Below are 23,153 nucleotides of genomic sequence, written 5' to 3' on the forward strand. Positions count from 1 at the left end.
TCTTCACTTTTAGGAACCAGACTTGGTGACCATGGCTCTCAGACCTGGAAGTTCTGTCCAAAGCCGGCCATATTTCACCAACACCCCCCTCTTTTTTAAAATTATATTCAATTACCCAACAAACCCATCATTAGTTTTTGATATAGTGTTCATTCATTCATTAGTTGCGTATAACACCCAGTCCTCATCACAACACGTGCCCTCCCTAATACCCCAACCCTTTTATCAGCGAGAGCCCCAGTGCCGAGAAGGCGTTTCAAGTTTGTTTTTAGGGTCCGTTAGTGTGATACCACTGTCTGCCTATAGGTTTTTAACATAGATCATTGTCAAATACTTAGAGAACTGAGACTGTTAACTTACTGACAGACAAGTCCTTTCTGAACTCACCTGTTTTCATATAAGTGAAAATGCATGAATAATAGAGAGAGACATCTTTTTTGGGGGGGGGGAACATAATGTAATTCTTCCAAGTTTGAAAATTGTTCTATCATCCCCCTCTTTTTCTAGAGACTTTCAGATTTATTTCGTAGGAAGCTTGTGCTCTTAGTGTTCTAAGAGCATATCCACTGTTGGTCCCTACCCAAAGATCAGTCTTCTTATCCATACAGCGATTGAAACTCTCATTAGCCAAGGTTAACACATGAAAAGAACTCGGTTGTTTTAGAGAACCACGCCCCTCCGGCTGGGGGTGAGGCACGCATGCGTGGCACAGAACAGGTGGGGAGGAAGCAAAAAGGAGAGAGAAGAGGAGAGGAGGGAGGAAGAGAGAGATGCCTTTAGCTTTTTGACTTTTCCAAATTAACAGAAGACGGGAAAGCAATCCAAATGGGCGACAGGAGCAAAATGAAATAAAAACAGAAGACTCGCTTTGGTGTTTTAAAGTTCAGAAAGAAATATGCATTTAATGAAAATCAGAACGGGCTCCTGCCTAAATTGAAATTGGTCTTTATAGGCTCTCTGCCCCTTTTCTTGGCATATACTTATCAGTAGTGAAGGAAGTCAGTATATGGGGACCCCCAAGACCGTAAAGCCATGTTTGTGTGTCCACAACTCAGTGACAGAAAAGCAGGAAAGCAAGGACAGGACAAGAAGAAAGTCATATGCTCACATTCTCTAGCCTGAAAGAACTTTGTGTAAATATATTCACGGAGTAGTTTTATACGTAAGATGCTCTGTTTTCGCTTTAGAGCGCCCTCGCTCAGAGAGGTACTCAGTAGCATATTTCGGCCTACTGGATTGTACATTCTGGTTGAATTTAAGATGATAATTTTAGGCGTCACTGTCCTATTGTGAAATAACCCTGTCATCGCTTTCAATCTGTTACATACATTGCATCTTGATCTACCTTGACCTTTTGTCTTCACATTCATGCCAGTTTCCCTGTTACCTGATTATTCTTGGCCATCAGTTTTTTTTCTCCCTTACCATATTTTAAGCTTTCATGAACTCTCCCTCTTTTCTGTTCATCTGCATGTTCCCGCGTACATGTAGGTTGAATAGGAAGTTCTAAAATAAAGCCCATAATGGTTCTCAGGCTGAACAACACATTAAAATCACTTGGGAGCTCTTAAAAAAAATAAAAAAATCCAGGTCCTGGGACACCAGACTTTTGCTCAGTTATTTTTAAATGCTTCCTGGGTGATTCCAAGGTCACGTACAGGTGACCACCTGTGACTTGGGCCAGTGGCAAAGCAGAGAGGCAGGTCACCCTCCTTTGTTAGCTGTTGATACTCAGCACTTCTCTCCTTTGAACCTAGGTGCGTGCCTTCAGTGGACTTCTTGTTGTGCTCCTATGTTTTCATTAATCAAATCACTTATTTGCTTTCTCTTTAAATCAAAATGTCGTGCACACAGTTAGGGTTTGGGGAGAGAGCATTGATCATCCTGCTCTCACTTCTCTGGGTCCTCAACTGGCCAATATCAAAATATCAGCTTCTTTACTGATGTGAAGCAGATCTGGATACCCCCACGTGACCTACAGCCCAGCGGGCTGCCTGGGATTCCCCTCATCCACCACTGAAGTAGACAGAGTTGTAGGTACACCACATAACCTGGGGGCCTCACCCCTCCCCTGGGGGAGCTGACCACACAGAGAACCAGAGGTGCCTGCTCTGTGGGCAAGCAGAGCCATGTCTGTTCAGTTCCTCCTCCCAGAATTGCCCGGAATCTCCATCCCTCCCCTCTGTCGATAGAGGAGAAATAGATTGCCTCCCCCTCTTCCACTATAATACACAGACAGACACAGACACACACAGACACACACACACACACCACACACATACCATCTTAGATGCAACCATTTTTAATGTTTAGCTGTGAACTAGTTTTCCCCTCTCTGAACCTTCTCAAGGTCTCTTCCTTATTCCTAGTATTTTAAAATTTACTGTTCCCACCCCCACCCCCAACAGCGTGTTTCTTTTTTTATTCTGTATGCAGATAGCAACGAGAACCTTAGAGATGCCTGCCTTCGTTTTCCTGGAAAACCAAAGAAATAAAGGAACATGCTCATCTCCTTCCTTCCCCTTTCTGTGTTCTTCTGGAAATTCAGTTGTTCGGCCCTCTGTGTTGATTCTCTGAAAGTGTATCTTTTTCCTTCTCCTTTTACCTTTGCCCCTTTGTTCTGCTTTCTGGGAGATTCCTGCTAGTTTATATTTTTATGTTATGATTATTTTTTTCACTGTAATATTAAGTTTAAAAAAAAAAAAAAGAGTCCTCGGGCGCCTGGGTGGCTCAGTGGGTTAAAGCCTCTCCCTTCGGCTCAGGTCATGGTCTCAGGGTCCTGGAATCGAGCCCTGCATCGAGCTCTCTGCTTGGCAGGGAGCCTGCTTCCCTTCCTCTCTCTCTGTCTGCCTCTCTGCCTACTTGTGATCTCTCTCTGTCGAATAAATAAATTAAAAAAAAAAAAGAGTCCCCTTTTATTCTTCAGTGGCACTTGACATCCACAGGACGCCATGTTTTCCCATAGGTCTTTGCTGACAGAAATTAGAGAGTTCAGGAGTCCTGTCCCCAACACCCTGCATTATATCCAGGTTCTCCTGCTTCCTCGCTCCTCCCATCCATTCCCACTTTCCTTTCTTCCTTTCTGTCTTCTTTGCTCCTCCCCTTTGTTGTCTGCATCTTTTCCGTCGAGAATATACTTCAAATGTGTGCCGATCATTTGTAGTTCTTGCATGTTCAAGAGTGGAAATTGGAGGCTCTGTGTGGGGAGAGGTGCTTGTTGTGTGGTGAAATTTCCTGTGGGATGGATAAGCGGAAAGCTGCATGTTTTTCATTACGGAATCCTTGATGTTAGTACATGTATGTCTTTTGCTAAAGTGTTGTTTCTCCAAAGAAAAATAAACTGGAGATCCTGCTGATCACTTTGGAAACTTGAATTCAGTCCCCATGTTTTCAGCCCCAAACATGTTTCCTGATCTTCAGGTCAGAATCTCCAGTCTATCCGCAGGAACTAAACTACAAACTCCTGCTAGTGTCTGGCAGTACCAGAAAGGGACACACACGTGAGCTTCTATCCTTCCATTTATTTAGACACCATCAGTGCTCTGTTTCCAGCTGTGGCTCTTAGCCACTCTGCATGATAACTGGTTTCTCCATGTTGTGAACCTTTCTTGGGTTCTCTGACAACCTGTACTATTTCATTGGAGGGATTTAGGCCATTTATATTTAATGTGGTTACAGATGTGCTTAGTTAAATCTGTCCTCTGGCTGTTTGTTTTCTGTCCCCATTTGTTCTTTGTTCCTTTTTTCTATTTCTGCCTCTTTTTGGTTTTTTTTTTTTAATTGTTCCATCTTCTCTCCTTTATTGTGTTATCAGTTATTACTCTCTGAAGTAGTATTTTTGTGGTTCCCTGAGGCTAACAGCGTACCTATACACTTAGGTACAATGTAACTAACTTATCACGGTCTTCTCTTCACTGGACAGGATGCCACTTACTACAACGTATCTTCAAGTGATACTGAACCACTTTGTAAAGCACTTCCATTTCTTCCACACTGGGGTTTTACACCCACGTATTGATTAGTCCTTAGCTGAATAATCAAGGAGACTGCTGTGCAGATTTCTGGATTTCCATTGATGTAGATTTCTCCTCTCTGGATTTTGACCCTGTGAACTCCACCATCCCACCCCCTGCAGATTTCCAGCTGTGTTCCTGAATTTGGGAAAACTTTGGGCTCTGCCTGGTTCCCCTCCCTGAGCCACATCCTGGGGATTCTCTTCAGGTGTTAAAGTGGCACAACTGTATGACCATTGTGGTTGTTTACCATCTCTTGGGAATCACTGGCCTTTATTAGTAGATGATCTATGTCTTGTTAACCATTGTATCAAATACTCTGGTTTTGTAGTCGTTTTGAGAAGCAATGTAAATCCAGTCCCTTGTTAGTCCTTCTTGGCTGGAAACAGCATTCCCTGTGTACTTTGGTGTGTATGAATTTGCGTTCTTTTTCATGCTCTGATCTTTCCTTTCCTTTCTTTTTGTTCTTGTGGGTTTCTACCTTTTAAAAATTGCCTTGCTGTCCTTTTAGTGGCATCTTCAGAGAGAAAGGTAGAATCACGAGAGAGAACCAATGGTGGATGAATCACATGCATTTCAGTTTCCATAATACTTTTTATTCTACAACCAAGGCTGGCACCTGAGATCACAGCTGACAACTGAGATGAGATCTTTTTGCCATTTGTGGTAGTAACTGCATGTTTAATAAAAAATGGTTAATGAACATAGTTTGTCTGCTGTTCACCTCCATTGCTGAATTATCTTTTATAAGTGTAAAAATACCTTATAAGTTGCATACAGATCTTGGCAGAGAACATGACAGATTGATTGATGGGCAAGACTCACTTCTGTCCCCTTTTTGTACCACTGTGTATGTGATCTTGAAGGCCTAGCACGCGGCCACAAGGGCACGTCAGTTTGAGAATAAATGTTTCATTCTGTCATGCTAGTTAATTCAATAAAGGCATAGTCTTTTTCCTCGAATTCTTCATAATTAAGACTCTGGGGGCATATTAGATGAGCAGATTATACATTACGTGTCTTGTGGCCAAAGTTAGCATTGGTTGATGATGCTAGCGATCTCTACAAGAGGCTCCTACAGACAAAGAACCAGCCTGGAGTACCATGTTGCCCAAAATCTTTGTGGAGTCTAGAAAAGGAGACAGATGAGTAGATTCTCCAAGTACAAATCAGGGCTAGGAAGGTGGGTGGGCTGGGGGGGGGGGAGTTGTTTCCAGGAAGAAGGAAAGCTGTTTCCAGGCCAGAAACAAAACCATGAAAGAGGATTGCTAAGTGCCAGCCATTTGTGTGACCAGAACTGGTGCGTGTGGAAAGGTGCTGAGGGGGAGTCAGGGGTGCAGAGCCGAGACCACCACGTTCAGGGAAGAATTCCGTAATGCCTTTGGAAAGATAACCCTGGCACATTTCAACAAGTACTATAGAAAACTGTCATAGTTAAGAAATAGCGGTATACCCACAATCAACAGTGAAGACATGAATGGAAACTAAGAGAAGGAATATTTTGCTTCTTTTCAAACCTCAAAGCTGATCTTGAAACCTTTATGTCTATGCAGTGTGCACCTGCTTTAAAATAGTGCAGTAAGTCTCCTCTCCAAACCCCAGAGTTCTGATTTTAAAGGCTTGAGATCAGCAGGCTTTCCTTGCTCATTTTAATCTTATTTGATGTATTTTTCTTTAAACAAGTATTCCTAGTGATCAGAATTTGAACTTTGCCACATTGAGTCAGTTCTTCATGTCTTTCATAGAATAGTCCTTGTGAGGAAGAAGGTCGGCATTGCTTGAGTAAGTTCGCGAAATAAACATCTGTAAGGAAAAAAAAAGTCTTGAAACATTTCCTCTGCTTTTTAAATTGTGCAATTAATCACTCACGGTGGTGTGAATCTGGTGTCATTCCAAACCTGGCAGTTCTAAGGGATAATATCATCCTGTGGCTAAATTTATTATTTGAGTTGCCAGGAAAGAAATCTTGATTATTCAGATAGTGTCTAATGTGGTTCCCTAATTACCTCGTTCTTGACTGTTCACAACTAAGTATGTCTGAATGTAACATAAACATTAGTCCGAGATGCTATTTTTCCATTCTGAGCTACTTTTCAGGCAGGTTTATTACTCCATAAGCAAAAAAAAGATAATTTAGTATTAAATCCCAAACCTTAAAATACCAATTCCTAGAAAGTTTGCTTCTAATCAGGCCCTTCACTACAGGATTACAGTAGTGCGTAGGGTATAATAAATATTGACAGAATGATGTCACAGCATAATGCTTCAGGATTTTGCAAAGAGTCGAATGAGGATGGGAGGAGTCTGCGTATTTAAAACGGGTATTTATTACGTTAAGCAACTAAAGAAGAGTCAGCTTGCCTAAGTTTCCAGTGAATGTGTTTTATTGTGATTTTCGAAACCGTTTACTTCCTTCTCTAAGGAGAAGGAAACAAATGAAAAGTGCTCCAGAAAGAATAGTTTGGAAAGATTGCACAGCCGTGCCCAAGTTATTTCCTTGTGGACACTGCCACGGAGGTTCCCCTTAGAGACCTTTCCTTTTAGTTTTGAATCTCAAACTCCTCTTTTGTAGTTCCTTGTGCCTAGCGGATGTGTTCTGGTCACTCATGGTGTAGAAATACCTGAGACGTGATCACATTTTCCAAGCGACACTTTACTGATATAGAGAGGGTGAAGACGGTAGCTGTTTCAGCCAAAAAGGTCGTCTAGGTCTTAAAATATTAACGTAAATTGAGAACATGGAAGTCAAGTGCTAAACACTTAGTGGACACTCCGCAAATATTTCATAGGTGTCAGGGAATTAGAGTTTTTGACTCTTAAATGTATCTGATCTTTCCGTAGATCATTCTTGGTAATGAAGCTTTGTCATATCATTAAACATTGACTAGGGCATGAACATTGCTGCCTCCCCTCTCTGGCATCATGCCTTCCCTGTTTTAGGCAAGCTCTTATTGGAGTATATTCTAGAGAGAACACCAGTATCATGAAAGAGTTATAATCTAAAGGGTGCCCTTCAGCAAGCTGTGTGTGTGCAAGCTAGGAGGTTATTGGCATGCTTTGGAGAATAAGACATGAGGACAGGAGAGTCCTCCCCAGGGGCATCTGACAGCTGGGAAGGAAGGGGGTCCTTCGGAGAAGCTGGGTGATGAGCTAAGAATGCCTCTGGTGACCAGAATCTGGGGTCTGACTGGCATGGAGACCAGAGGAGGGCCACTCTGCCCCATGACTATAAAGAACAGGCATCCAGGGCGAGTTTTTCTAGGGGAACCACTCACATAGCTCCGAGTCCGGGCCAGGATTGTGCAATCATCGTCCCATTTTCAGGGAAGACAGGTAGTCGCTCCAGGTAGACCGTTACAGTACTGTCTGATGATGGAGGAAGGCAAAGGATGCTGAGGGGGTATACGGGCAGGGGTGGGAGACAAGCAGACAGAAAAGGCTCCCCTCCCACACCCCGCATTTAATTTTGAAGGATGACTAGGAGTCGGAGCGTCACGGAGATAAAGGTAGAAAAGGACAGTCTCAGCAAAGGAAGCAGCATGGCTCCTGCTACTCTCAGATTGGGGGTGGGGGGAGATTGCAGGCTGAATCCAGCGCTGCACGGTGTCCCATAAGTCAGGCACCTTGGCAGGCATCCAGGAATGATGTGCCACGAGCAAGGTCTGGGCAGAGTTCAGAGACACACCTGCATTAATCAGTTTACACCCGTGAGCATAGCAGCCCTCATTTTTTTTTTTTTTAAGTTTCTCTTTCAGACTATTTTTAACGTTGAGGAACTTCCTGACATCTGTCGGATTGCTCAGGTGGAACTTCGATTGTATTTACACCTAATAGTGAGATCTGAAGCCCTCCACGTAGATCAGTTTGTAGAAGCTACTCGGTGCATTTCCTAGATTGGATCTGGCAGCCGTTCTGTGGATGAATTAAAAAGGACTGGCTCTGTTTGCTGTTTTTCAGGTACCACGATCAGCAGGATGTTACCAGCAACTTCCTCGGAGCGATGTGGTTGATATCAATAACTTTTCTCTCCATCGGGTATGGCGACATGGTACCAAACACATACTGTGGGAAAGGAGTCTGTTTGCTTACTGGAATAATGGTAAGTATGCTGCCACTTTGTTTCTTTCACTGATACTCTCAGATCGCGAAGGCACTCCGCGTGACGGTGTGCCATTCGGTTTCCCGACCGTGAGTGGCAAAGCATTAATGATCAGTTCTGGGTTGGGAGAGGACATCACTGATTTTCATCTTCATTCTTAACGTGACACAGCTCTGTGAAGCTCACCGTGCCCCTGGATTGCTCTTTGGGGGAGAGGGACTAATTTCGATGAGCAAATCCTGGTCTTGGAGCTTCAGCTTCAGCCAGAAATTTCTTTATTTCAGTGGGTTCTGCCATTGTCCTACTAGTTATGTGAACTTCAGTAAATTTCTCCTCTCTGAAACTTACTTTCCTTATCTGCAAAACGGGGACCCTGATAACAGCCTGAAGTGTGATGAAGGGCTGAAGACTTGCACATTTTGTTGGTTACAGAATTAGACTATGATGGACCCTTGAACTTGGGTTTAGACTGCATGGGCTACTTATATGCAGATTTTTTTTTTAAGTAGGTACAGTATAGTACGGTAAATGTATTTTCTTTTCCTTACAATTTTCTGAATAGCATTTTCTTCTCTATTACAGCAAAGTTGACTTCTAAGCTAAGGTAGGCTTAGGCAAGAATAGACATCCAGGAGGAGGAAATGGTTTGTTTGAAGGCAGTGGGTCAGGGAGGAGCTTGGTACCTTTGAGCACAGCCACTGGGCCAGGAACGCACAGAGTCAAGTAAAAAAGTGGGGACGCCTGGGTGGGTCAGTCGGTTAAGCATCTCCCTTCTGCCCAGGTCATGGTCCCGGTGTCCTGGGATGGAGTCCCGCTTAGGGCTCCCTGCTCAGCGGGGAGTCTACTTCTTCCTCTCCCCGTTCCCGCCTTGCTTGTGCTCTCTAGTGTGTGCGTGCGCAAAAAAAAAAAAAAAAAAGGTGGAAGGTGGTATGGCATGAGGCTGGGATGGGAGGCCAGGTCTGGGGGAGATTTTGAGAAAGGTTTGCTGCCTGTGCTGATAGGCCACTGCTCTTTTTTTTTTTTTTTTTTTTTTTTTTTTTTTTTTTTTTTTGAGAGAGAGAGAATGAGCAGGGGAGGAGGAGCAGAGAAAGAGGGAGAGGGAATCCCATACGGGCTCCGTAGAGCCTGACATGGGGCTTGATCTCACGATCCATGAGATCGTGACCAAACCAAAATCAAGAGACGCTCAACCAACCAAGCCACTCAGGCACCCTGACATGCCACAGTTCTGGGACCTGTAGCAGGTACAGACACAACCCCTTACTTCTTACACCTTCTGCTTTGACTGGGACTAGCTTGTTCCATGTGTTTTATTTTATTTTTTTAAGATTTTGTTTATTTATTTGACAGAGAGAGATCACAAGTAGGCAGAGAGGCAGGCAGAGAGAGAGGGGGAAGCAGGCTCCCCGCTGAGCAGAGAGCCCGATGTGGGGCTCGATCCCAGGACCCTGGGATCATGACCTGAGCCGAAGGCAGAGGCTTAACCCATGAGCCACCCAGGTGCCCCTGTTCCATGTGTTTCAGATGACAACAGGAGGGTGGTAAGTTGTTTCAAACTGATCATAATGCGGTGTGAACCTCTAAATGCTGAAGCTGGGCGTCGCTTCCCATCGCCACACTGTTGGCAGTGACCTAGGTTCTATTCATTGCTTAGCTGCTCTTTCTAGTTTGGATACAGCCAAATATTATCTCGCTGCCTCTTTGATTTTCTGCCTACATCAGGATATGAGAGCTAATACCGGGAGCTCCTTAGGCAGGAAATTCCCAGTGTTTCTGAAGTTAGGCATCCCTCCCAATGCCTCCCTCTGTGTCCACCCCCAGGTTGGCAGCAGAGGGACAGGCTCTCCATGTGAAGGCCTTTGAACGGTGGCCAGGGAAGCCCGTACCCTTGTAATAGCTGCCTCGGGGGACTGTTCCCAGAGTCAGAACTAGCAGGAAGGACTGCGTGCCCGTGGCATGGATTGGAGCGGGAACATTCTTCTCCCACTCAGTAGTACCAAGCTGGGGTAAGGCAGCTACGAGGGGCCATAAAATCCAGGGCTAGTTTTAAGGTCACCAGGAGCCACAAGATGACCATTTCAGGTCCCAGCTGTAAGGAATATAATATGTGGGTATCACTTCACATGGTTGGCTTGTAAAAGAAAAACGCAGTTCTGTGCATCTTTAATGAAATTTTTTTTTTCATTACACTGGGGATGGTCTGTTCTGTTAACTATTGGATCACTTCCTCCTTTCTCCTCAGAAGATAGCATTTTGTTCTATAGCATAATGCTCTGGGAAATAAAATTTGCATGGATGTATTTTTGGAGGGCCATAACAAGCCCACAAGGGACATGATTGATGCTATTTATAAAAAAAAGAAAAAAAAAAGAATTGCTAATTGCAGAGTCTTTCCCCTTAAGTTTCTTAGAAATAATTTCCTTGGTGTTTCTTTTAGGCAAGATGTTCTCCCCCCCACCCTCCTTTTTATTGTTGAATCAGGTATGACTTAGGGTTTGTGCAAATGGTCTAATATGCCATAGATCAGAACTGGATGGGAGGTCAGCCTTGCCTGGGTCTTGCGGTATTTCTGGCTTTCCTCGCTTTTTTCTTTGTCCTCAGGGTCTTCAGAGCCTCACCTGATATCACAAAATCTTTTATTGAGTTGAACTACTTGCTTACTTAGGTTTCACTAGGGATCCTACTTTACAGAAAAAAATAGGAGTTATACTCAACCTTTCATCTATACGGACCCAAAGACGTCAGGTTCCCTGAAGTTCACAGTGACTTCGCTGCTGAACTCTAGCTTCATGGTGAAACAGATTCTCTGTTCTGAGGCTGAGGAGGTCTATTCCCATGTAAGGAACAGATGAGACTTTTTAAATTTTTTATTTAAATTCAATGTAGTTAACGTAGAGTGTCTTATTAGTTTCAGAGGGAGGGGTTAGTGATTCATCAATGGCATATGACATCCAGTGCTCATGACATCACAAGCCCTCCTTAATCCCCATCACCCGGTGACCCCTCCCCCCCCACCCTTCTCCCCTCCAGCAACCCTCGATTTGTTCCCTAGAGTTAACAGTCTCTCATGGTTTGCCCCCCTCCGTTTTTGTCATTTCTTATTTTTCCTCCCCTTCCCCTGTGTTCATCTGTTTTGTTTCTTAAATTCTGCATAGGAGTGAAATCATATGGCATCTTTCTCTGACTGACTTATTTCACTTAGCATAATAACCTCTAGCTCCATCCACGTCCTTGCAAGTGGCAAGATTTCGTTATTTTTGATGGCTGTGTAATATTCCATTGTGTGTATATACCACATTTTCTTTATCCGTTCATCTGTCGATGGACATCTGGGCTCTTTCCATAGTTCATCTATGTGGACATTGCTGCTGTGAACATTGGTGAGCACGTGCCCCTTCAAACAGACTTATTTCTTAACTGGCCCCATCAAAAGTGGTTTACTTACATGTCGACAAATTCATTAACTTTGGACTAACCTACATGAAATGCTTCATGGAGTTGGATTGTGTCTATCCTTAGACCAAGCAACCTCCCACAGAGTCATGTCGCCAGAGCAGTCTCCTGGGGGTGAGTTTCTGGGAATTGATTCCATCCGTGTAAAATTCCTGGGGCTTGACCATATGTGGCTCAGGTCACCTACAAATGGATATGGAGAGTGTTTGGATGACAGTGAAGATACCTAGAAGAAGCTAAGTTGTCTTCCTAGCCCATAGATATGGTTAGTTTCCTTAAGATGAAAGGTGTTTTGCCAGACACTTTTTTTGTTTTGTTTTTTTGGCTTTTGTTTCAGGAAACTTAAATACCAGTTTGTCACTTTGGGATTATCCAAGCCAGACACGACTTGCTTTTATTTTAGGCATTTATTTGCCTATTCCTCTCGGGCTTTTGCAATGCATGTTTAGGTAAAATGCACAATGTCAGATTTCCCATGGGCCATCTCTCTCTCTCTCCATCTGGTCCCTACTAAATTGTGAAAAAGAAATACTATTTACAATACTCCTGAGAGAGGACAGGGTCATCCCTGAATCATCTTGTCTATTATCTCTGAAGTGCTATATTTTTTGTGTTCTTTTATGTTTGAATTTTCTGGTTCTTGTCTTTATGAAATTGATAGAATTTATAGCTTTATGTGGTGGGTTTTTTTTCCCACTTTGATGTAAGATATAGTCAATCCAAATGCTTACATCTACAAAGACCATTTCCCATTTCAAAATGTACACATAAAGAAATGAGCACTGGCTTTCTTCATAAAACTAATGAAACTAATGAATTATTTCATGGCACCTTTTTAGATGTGCACATTTCATTGGTTAAAACCCCAAAATTAAACCATAACTTAAAATTTTTTAAATAGCTTAATTTGTGTCGTGAGTGATATTTTTGGGCTCCAAGGACATTAAAATTAATCTGCTCTGGGCAGAAATATATTGTGAAAGAGTGAGGAGAGAGAGTTTTCTAGACTATTTCTAAGAGACAAACAAATGGCCTTATCAAAACAAAACAAAACACGTCTCCTTGCCTGAAATGTCAATTGTGAATCCAAGACAACTGTGCAAAGCTTTTCTTGTAATTTTTACAGTGTTGTGTGCATAAATGATGATGGAAATGCTTAAAATAAGATGATCTTAGATACAGGTACCACAGTGCAATAGGTCAGACAAATCAAGCAGAAATCTCCTTCTTACCCACATCTACCTAATAGTAAAGCTGAACACACAAAGATCTCTTCCTTGCTCTTGGATAGTGTCTTAAAAACACAGACTCCCAGGATGGCTTAATGGTCACTCATCACCCTTCAAGAGAAAGCCATGAAGGTTGTAATTACTTTTTTCTCTTTATCCATCAGTCTTTCCTCTGTGGGGTCCTACCAAGGACTTGATGCTTCCACAGCCAATGGGGTGACCTCTAAATGGCTTTCTTCTTTTGGCTGAAGGTGCTGGACAGACATCACTGTCAGATCATTGGTGTCTTAGCTTTTCATCAGTTGGAGCTTGTTTCTTATCATGTCCTACTTGATGTAGAGCAGGTAGTTGTTTTGCTTAGCAATTATAAAGTTATCCTAGCTATGCTTTCATATCTGTATGTGTAGACAAAACACAAGCTAAAAGCTCTACTTTCCCCTTACTTAGGAATATATAGGATCATTTCAAGAGGAGAATACAGTTTCATTGGTGAAAGACTATCTCTTGGCTTATAGGAGAATGAAGGTCATTCAGTCACTTAGCATTTTTGCTTGTCTATTTCTGTAGAATTATGACATCTCCTGTGGGCCCTTTACCTAGAATATAGATGACGAGATTTTTTGGCAAAATTACCTTAAAACAGGAAGTATTATCTGCCCCATCCTAGGGACACAGGTTATTACCTGGCAAGTGGTTCCCCATGGATTCATCAACACATGTGGTCCAGTTCACAAGTGTGATCTAGTTTCCCCCCAACCATTTCTGCAGTTCAGAACAATTTAACAATCATGGCAGCAGTGAATCGTTCAAATTTTATTCAGGGAACCACAGTAACAAAAAAGTCTATTTTTTATACCACCTCAGGATGAGAGTTTCAGATAATAAATCCTTTTACCCTTTGTTGAGGAGTCTTTTTTTTTAAATTTAATTTTTTCAGTGTTCCAAGATTCATTGTTTATGCACCACACCCAGTGCTCCATGCAATCCGTGCCGTCCTTAACACCCACCACCAGGCTCACCCAACCCCCCACCCCTCTCCCCTCCAAAACCCTCAGTTTGTTTCTCAGAGTCCACAGTCTCTCATGGTTTGTCTTCCCCTCCGATTTCCCCCAACTCCCTTCTCTCCTTCTCCCAATGTCCTCCGTGTTATTCCTTATGCTCCACAAGTAAGTGAAACCATATGATAAATGACTCTCTCTGCTTGACTTAGTTCACTCAGCATAATCTCCTCCAGTCCCGTCCATGTTGATACAAAAGTTGAGTAGTCATCCTTTCTGATGGAGGTGTAATATTCCATTGTAGATATGGACATCTTCCTTATCCATTCATCTGTTGAAGGGCATCTTGGTTGTTTTCACAGTTTGGCGACTGTGGCTGTTGCTGCTATGAACATTGGGGTACAGATGGCCCTTCTTTTCACTACATCTGTATCTTTGGGGAGGAGTCTTGACGGAAAGTCACATGGTGGCTCAGTCAGTTGTCAAAGGTCAGTTTTCACCCTGAGGGGAAAAAATGCTACATTGTTCATTTAGTCAGAGAGTCTTCCAGAACACAGCCATCAATTAGCCAGAGCTTATAAAGAGAATGACTGCTATTCAAGAGGGCTAAACTGAAGGTCTGGTTATATTCTTGCTACTTTTTCTCTCTCCATTCAGGGATTTTTTTTTCCCCCTGCCAGGGGACATAGAAATCCTCAGAAACTAGAGTAAAGTCAGTTCCTGGTATGGCTTGTGTGACTAAACAAAAAACAAAACAAACAAAAAGCCCACCCCTGGATACTTTTTCTAAGTCTTCTAGAATTTGACATGACGTGTTTAAGATCAAATAACTTGGAAGAAGTTTTTCGTTTGCTGGGGTCTTTCTGGTGTGTTCGGTGAATCTGAGGAGAGCCCATCTTTAAATTCTTCGGATCATTTCTATGTCGCGCAGAGGAGCAGGAGGGGTTGATGGCCCTTCAGTCAGAACGCAGAGTTCTCTGCCGGTGCCCTAAGTGGACCTTCATGTCTCCACAGAGACATTTCTCCAGAAATATAATAGCAGCTTTCCAAGTACAGACACGTCGAGTCAGAAGTTGTTGTGACCTTCTAGCTTCTGACTTGTTGCCTCCACCATTCCACCTGATTTTTCTAAACTATCAGCACTTTTATTTGGCAGGACTACCGTTCCTGTCTTTACAATACGTGCACTCACCCTGGCACTGTCACTAATAAGGAGATTGAAACCCGGGCGTGACTCATTGTTGACGACCAGTTTTAGGCACCGTTTCTTTCTTTCCAACCGTCAAAGCGCAAGAATGAGCTGAACCAGCAAATCACTCTAACGGAGATTTGGGTTTTGTGGGTCTGGGTTTTTTCACTGAACTCAAAAAAACAACCCTTACCTCCTCCCCTCTTCTACCGGTTGAGGACAGCGGACTTGACCTCCTATCAGCAAATACCAACTCATCTTTAAAGAAACTCAGGGCAATCTGTCTTCAAAATTACCTTGACTATTGTTGATTTTCATGACCCGAGGAGATCTTGCAGAATTCCAATGGGATAGAATAGGAAAGCTGAGTGTTTTATAGAATTTTAGTTGCCAGAAGTGATTGGTTGACATAGTTTCACACACAAAAAAAGTGTATCAGATGAGCGCACTAAAATGTGTTTATTATTCTGTGATACTGCATCAGTCAACCCCAGGGACAGAGAAATGGGCAGTATTTCCAAATACTCATTTTACCTTCCTTTTGGAGGATATGCGGATATTTTCAAGTTAATTGGCCTTATAGCTGTTTTATTAATTTGGGTGTATTTTAAGGAAAAAGCATGATTTTTTTTCAAATTAACTGTACTTTGGTAAATTTTAATTACTGTTAGTCAAACAAATTGGCTATCACACTCAAGTTTTGAGCTTTTAGGAGCTACTGTAAGACTTGCAGGAGGAGAATTAATTTAACACTGGAGTATTTTGAACACTCGCATTTTCTTTTCATTAGTCATTTTTGGTGAGCGTGAGGATTCTGGAATTTGTAAAAGAAAATTATACATTCCAGTGTTTATGTTACATCTGTGGCAGGTGCCTCTTTAAATAAGAACCCAAACCTTTACCTAATGTGCTATTAAAGGGGGCGCCTGGGTGGCTCAGTGGGTTAAAGCCTCTGCCTTCGGCTCAGGTCATGATCCCGGGGTCCTGGGATCGAGCCCCGCGTCGGGCTCTCTGCTCAGCAGGGAGCCTGCTTCTCTTCCTCTCTCTCTCTGCCTGCCTCTCTGCCTACTTGTGATCTCTGTCAAATAACTAAATAAAATCTTTTAAAAAAATGTGCTATTAAAGTATTTCCCTTCTCCATAGGCTTGTATTGTCAGCTTGTTAAATCTTGCTCCCCAAAATGGCTTTCCAAAATGATTCTTGAAAGAATCCACCAGATGAGCAGAACCAGGGGACCTGATGTAAAATGACGGTGGTGCCTTGAACTTTTCAAACATCGTGCAGTAAAATGACCTCGGGGAGAATGAATTTCTTCCTGAACATTCTGTGGTCCAACGTGCCTTACGGTTTCTGTGCTCTGATGAGGAAATGCAGAATGGAGAAAAGGGCTGTATTTTTTCCATTTGGCAGCATCTCTGACCCTCCAGGTGTTGGGGTTCCACTTCTGCTTTATGCTGATTATCTGATACAGGGCAGTGAGCTTCAGTAATGATCTCTTCTAAGGACACGGTCTCCCTCCTCTCTCTCTCTTTCTTTCTCTCTCTCAACGTGTAATTTGTTGGAAGGAAAGGTGACACAGCAGCTAAGGAGAACCTCAACATTTTCCTTGAGTCTGTCAGCTTCGTAAACATACCCGTGCTTTCCTCGTGTAGTCGGGAGGAGCCCGAGGATCTTGCAGGGACGGGCCAGTGATCTGCTTCATTCTTCCTTCATAACATAAACGAAAGGGGAGACCAGGAACCAGGATATATTTTCTGACTTCAGTGAAAGGAAGATGACTCATCTTGTTAAAGGCATACAGGGATCTTCCTTTCAGAGAGTAACATATGTTCGTCCCAACTGTTTCTACATCCATCACGATGACGACACACTTTGGAGGAAATGTTGTAGAAGCATGTTTACTTTCATCTGTCTTCACTTCATGGAACGGAATGGACGATAACGTCATGCCGTTACTTAAATCTTTAAAACCCTTCACGTGGGTGGGGATTTCCTTGGAACCTGGGAAGCTTTTGTTTTGCATACCTCTACATTTTTTTTTTAAAGTTACTTTTTTGAAACCCAATTCTATCCACATGGAGCCCTTTGATGAATATTAAGAACCTGGGGACGTAGGAGTTTATGGCTGTCCTAATTAAAACAAAACTAAAGGAGTGGCTGTGTTTGAACAGAGGGAGGTTTCTAAGTGGCCCTTGAGGTACCATTTCAAGGGTACAGTTAGGATGATGAAGTGACAGGTACAGGTAATAGTTTGAATAACTCCTAAACTGTCAGACTCTCCTGCTTTTGCACTTTGCCGCACGTACTCATTTTAGTACACGAGACTTGCGGTGAGCTAGAGAACACTGAGCGGGGTGGGGGACCACAACCAACAACAACAACAACAACAAAGAGCGCAAGAATAAACACAAATAAAAATCGACCTTCAAAGGCTCTTGATACCAGTGATTTTCCACTCCTGTTAGGATGTTGATCTCTTTCCAGAAGGATCTCAGCGGTGGCCACCTGCCAGGGGAGAACAATATTCAACTTTGAGTGCCAGCTGCTGCTCACGGCTCCTCTCTCTCTAGCAACGGAAGCCCCTCAGATTTTTACATCCCCTGCTTATGCGGAAACCACTGCTGCTCTTGAATCTCGTTACTGAGTGATGAGCACCTGGGAGCAGTGTGCAACCTGTGATCCTGTATTTCTCGAGCAAATAGTAACTACAGTGGGCAGGTGTGGATGACCATCTTGAGTGGCCACTGCTTTTTGGTTAGCCCCTTCCCAGTACACCAAAACTATTTAGATGTTGTGGCAAGTGTTTGAAAGTGAATAGCACAGATGTGTATGCTTTCAAAAAGTCATTCTTTTTTTAAAATTGAGAGTATAGGTGATATATAATACTATGTTAGTTTCAGTGTGTGCTGCAGTGAATCGACATTTCTATGTATTAAGACATAATCACCAGAAGTCTAGTTACCCTCTGTCACCATAAAAAGTCCTCACATTATTATTTACTATATCCCTTAGAATGTATTCCATAGCCCTAGGATCTTTTTATTTTATAACTGGAAGTTTGTTTTCTATATTTGTCTGTTTCTGGTGTGTTTATTTGTTTCTTAAAAATTCTACATATAAGTGAAATCATACAGTATTTGCCTTTGACTTATTTCACTTAGCATAGAAACTTCTAGTTCCATCCATGTTGTTTCCAATGGCAAGATCACATTCTTTATGGCTGAGTAATATTCCAATCAGGTAAATCCTCAGAAGTGGGATTCCTGGATTGTAGGGTAGCTCCATTTTCCATTTTTTGAAGAACTGTCATACTCTTTTTCCTCAGTGGCTGCACCAACTTACATTCCCACCAGCAGTGCATGAGGGGTGCTTTTCCTCCCCATTCTAGCCAACACTTGTTACTTCTTGTCTTTGTGGTATCTGCCATTCTGACAGGTGTGAGGTGGTATCTCATTGTGGATTTGATTTGCATTTCCTTGATGTTGAGCATCTTTTCATGTATCTGTTGGCCGGCTGTATGTCTTTTTACAAGAAACATCTATTTGGGTTCTTTGTCCATTTTTAATCAGGTTTTTGGTTTTTCTGGGTGTTGAGTTGTAGGTGCTCTTCATATTAACCCCTTATGGGACCTTACTGAATCTGCCATTTACAAATATCTTCCTCATGCAGGAGGTAAGTTGTTTTTTGCTTTGTTGACAATATTCTGCATTGTGCAACCTTTTTAGTTTGACGTTTGACGTTGTCCCACTGTTGTCCTTGCCTGAGGAAAGAAATCCAAAATGTGATGCTCAGGGGGCTAAGAGTTTACTGCCAATTTTTTTTTTTTTCTAAGAGTTTTATGGTTTCAGGTCTCAAATTTAGGTCTCTAATTCATTTTCATTTTATTTTTATGGATGGTTTAAGAAAATGGCCCATTTTTTATTCTTGTCATCTTTGTTGTAAATTGACCATTGAAGCCTGGGTTTACTTCTGGGCTCTTCATCCTGTTCCATTGATCTGTGAGTCCGTTTCTGTGCCAGTACCATACTGTTTTGATTGTAGTGTGGTTTGTGATTGGGGAGCATGACACCTCTAGCTTTGTTCTTCTCTTTCAGTACTGCTTTGGCTATCGGGGCATTTTTTTTTGTGGTTATATACAAATTCGGAGCTCATTTGTTCTAGGTCTGTGAAAAATACCATTGAAATTTTGATAGGGAGCCCTGAATCTGTAGGTTGCTTTGAGTAGTATGGATATCTTAATTCTTCCAATTCATGAGCACGTCTGATTTTTCCTCTGATTTATGTCCTCTTCGGTTTCTTTCATCAGTGTCTTACATTTTTCAGAGTACGGGTCTTCTACCTCCTTAAATTTGTTTCCAAATGCGGATCCTTTTTAAACGGTAAAATTCAGAGCATATTTTGTGTAGAATTATCTGACTTGCTTGAATATTATGTTGCCTTTAAGTATTACAGAAATAAAATTTTAAAGCAGCCATATAATATTATAGACATGGATATGCTGGGAGTAATTCCCATTCCTCAATATTAGATACTGAAGGTGAAGTGTACCATGTACGTACGGTGTGGAATTTGCTTTTCTAGTTCATGATTTTCAGACCTACTGGTAGTGAGGAAAACCAGGTCACCTGGTGGGACTTTGGGACTCTCTTGGATAACTATCCAGTGAGCACTATCCAGTAAAGAAGATCCTATTAAGGGGCACCTGGGTTCCCAGGGTCCTGGGATCGAACCCTGCATCGAGCTCTCTGCTCGGCAGGGAGTCTGCTTCCTCCTCTCTCTCTGCCTACGTGTGATCTCTGTCTGTCAAATAAATAAATAAAATATATTTTTAAAAAGATTCTATTAAAAACTAGTTAAAAAGATTCAAGCCTGTTAAAAGATCCACAAGTATTGTAACGTTGTGCTGTTGGCACCCCTTTGCCGCGGATTCCTGCCTAAACCCTGCCTTCTTTGCTGTCTAGTGAGACAGTTTGGCCAGTCCTACCGTCCTGGGGTCCTCTCAGGGATAGGACTCCATCTGGAGGGCCCAACCTCCCTTTCACAGGCCTGTTAGTAGGTCCTCAGTTTCCCCCTCCGCTCCCACGAGGTAACTGCAGTAGCCATGACCTTGCCCGAAAACTAACAGCCGAGGTATCCCAGCCCTGCCTCCCTGGCCCCATATGAAATCACTGGCCTTAAACCAAGAAGACCCAACTCCTCATGCATGGGATTGTGGAGAAGAAGGACTCTAATCCCTGGGATACCATCAGTGTCTCGTGTCTCTTCCTAAGAGATCAGCACAGTGGCCTGTAATTTTAAAAAGACCACTGCTGATCTTTTTCGGGAAAAAAGGGAGCCCACGCCTTTCTTAGTACTGGTAAATGTCTGAAATAGGACAGGTATCCCTTACCTCCAACGCTAGATAGTTCTGTTGTCAAGCTGAGATCTTCCCGTGACCTTGGAGTTCTGTGTATGTGGAGATGATGCATCTCTTTCCATTCCTCATACGTCACGGTCCACTGACTTGAAGACCTCCCTCCAGTCTTAGCTTGAGAAAAGATTGTGCAGTGTTATTTTTAATGGAATGATGGTTATTTCTACTCCATGCATTTATGCTCATTTACTTAGCTGTTATCTGTTCCTATTATACTCCCAGGTATATAACTGATATGCTCTGTTTCTTAAGAAATCTCTGAAATTTCCACAAGTTGCTCCTTTACCATTTATTTCTTATGATTAAAGTCTGTTTGAGTCAAATATCATGCTTGAGCTCTTATAATACATGAACTAAGTTTTTAAAGCCCCACCTATAGGCCTGCTCCTCAAGCTCGGCCAGGCATGTTTGGTGCTATGTGTTGAGGTCACCGAATGCTACAGTTTCTTTCTTTCTTTCTTTCTTTCTTTCTTTCTTTCTTTCTTTTTTAATTTATTTGACAGAGATCACAAGTAGGCAGAGAGGCAGGCAGAGAGAGAGAGAGGAGGAAGCAGGCTCGCTGCTGAGCAGAGAGCCCGAGGTGGGGCTCGATCCCAGGACCCTGGGAATCATGACCTGAGCCGAAGGCAGAGGCAGTGGTTAAAACCCACTGAGCCACCCAGGCGCCCCTGCTACAGTTTCTTATCTCCAGACACTTACGTACTTGGTGAACAACATGTTTTTTTCCCATGTGGCTGAGACCAAATGTACTGACTTATTGGGGTTCTCTTCTCTTCTGGTTTTCAGGGTGCTGGTTGCACAGCCCTGGTGGTCGCTGTGGTGGCAAGAAAGCTAGAACTTACCAAAGCAGAAAAACACGTGCACAACTTCATGATGGATACTCAGCTGACCAAACGAGTGAGTCATCACCCTTGTGTCTTCCAAGGGACATTACCGTGTGGCTCTCCACATTGGGCAATACGACCTCTATCTTGACATCTGAAGCTGACATGACGTGCTTTAGCATTAAGGCCTTCTTGGAATCACTTTCATTTTTTTTCCCCTGCATGTTGAGAATGGATTCATTCTGACTTTAGGTCAAGGAGGAAACAATTGGACGACCTTGGTATTTATTCAAGGATCAAAACAGACCACATCAGTCTAAATAAATAGGTGCACTTAACATTTAAGTTTGCAGGATACAAGAAGGGACCAATATTTGATTGAATAGGAAGGAACACACTGTCACTGTCATCGAGAAACTTTATGGGGAAGTGATTCAACACTGTCCTACTGAGCTTCTGTGAGCCGGTCGCTGTTCTAAAGACTGGGGTTGTGACGACAGGGAGAACCAGCCAGTAACTTTTAGGACCCCCAGGTAGTACCAGAGATAGGCCCTTTCTCTGATTTACAGGCTGTCCAGGAGATGGAGTACAGCATCCCCATGGGAAAATACAGTAGAAAACAGTAACGATGGTGTTTACAGAGCACTCTCTCTGGGTGAGGCTTGGCTGCAAGCGTGTCACCACTGTAAACTGGGTTACGGGGAAAGTGGTAGTGTTAGGCTCGTTTTACAAATGTGGAAGCCAAGACACAGAGAGGCTCGGTAACTCGCTCAAAGTCATCGTATCAAGGAGGGAAAAGATTCTTACCCACTCCCACTCTATTTTTAGCCTCTCTGCATAGGTACTGGAGAAATCACAATGAAAGTTCAGATAACTCAATATTATTTTACAGCAGCGTCATCTTGCTGCATCACCCGAAGCAGAATCTAATCAGGCTGTCATCGAAGTGACAAAAATACGTTGTCATTTGGCGACTTTACCCACAAAGGAGTCCATGGAGAGTTCAAGCTGAGTTGCAGTTTTCAGTGTTTCTACTCATTTTAGATTTAGATTTCTTTTTTACTTTTTTAACTCATTTTTACTCATTTTAGCTTTAGATTTACTCATTTTAGATTTTAGATTTAGATTTTAGATAATCAGATTTAGATCAGATTTCACTCATTTAGATTTTGTCTGCAAAATGGTTACCTCAGCTCATTAGGTAAATACCTCCTAATAGACCCCTCACCCTGACGCACACATTTACACACGTGGGTAGTGTTTACAAAAGGGAAACATGGATTCCAATTGCCTTGTCCTTCTCTAAGTCATACGTTATCGTGAGACTTCATTGCATTTGGAAGGCCCGCATGTATTCTTGAGGATCTAAGCTGCTCGATTGCAGCCGCGATCCTATTGGCCTGGGTGTGCCCTTTCGAGGTCTTCTACCCTCTAGTTGTCTCTCAGTCTCGAAACACGTGAACGTTCATGAATGTTACAGAAAAGCACAAGGAGAGACCTAAGGGCAGAGCTGAATGGAGGGTTAGGATTCTTGTCACTTTCAAAAATACACCAGGAAATGACTATGGGACTATGAGCCCACATATGATCCAAACTTGGAGCAGGTGTTTTATGGATCTCCTAATGGACTTGTTTGGAAGAGTTCCACACTGTACGGTTCATATGTAAGAGTCCAAAGTTGTGCAGTATCAAAAGGACTCTTCCACAGACCCCCTTGTATAATCCAGAGAATTTTCTTGTGAAGATGCTACATTATGAATTTCCCAAGAATTACCTTAATGCCACATGGGGGTAGAAAATTACATTAAAATACCTTAATATCCCATACACCTGCATGTAAATCTTTTTAGCAACAAGAACAAAAGGTGTGACAGGATCCCAAATGAGAGAAACCAAGTTAGCATGTTGAGGTCAAGCTCCCCGGGTTTCATAAGC

At 42.7% G+C, this 23,153-nt stretch overlaps 1 protein-coding gene across 2 annotated transcripts in view; it reads left to right on the forward strand.

The window, feature by feature from the left end:
- Window positions 1–23,153, forward strand: part of KCNN2 (potassium calcium-activated channel subfamily N member 2) — a 150,339-nt gene that overhangs the window by 105,135 nt on the left and 22,051 nt on the right. For both annotated transcript variants that reach the window (XM_080803338.1, XM_080803339.1), the window contains 2 exons: window positions 7,971–8,112; window positions 21,181–21,291. In XM_080803338.1, the coding sequence (XP_080659464.1) occupies window positions 7,971–8,112; window positions 21,181–21,291 (253 nt within the window). The remainder of the gene's footprint in view (window positions 1–7,970; window positions 8,113–21,180; window positions 21,292–23,153) is intronic.

Source organism: Martes martes, assembly GCF_963455335.1.
Source record: "Martes martes genome assembly, chromosome: 5".
Classification (NCBI taxonomy): domain Eukaryota; kingdom Metazoa; phylum Chordata; class Mammalia; order Carnivora; family Mustelidae; genus Martes; species Martes martes.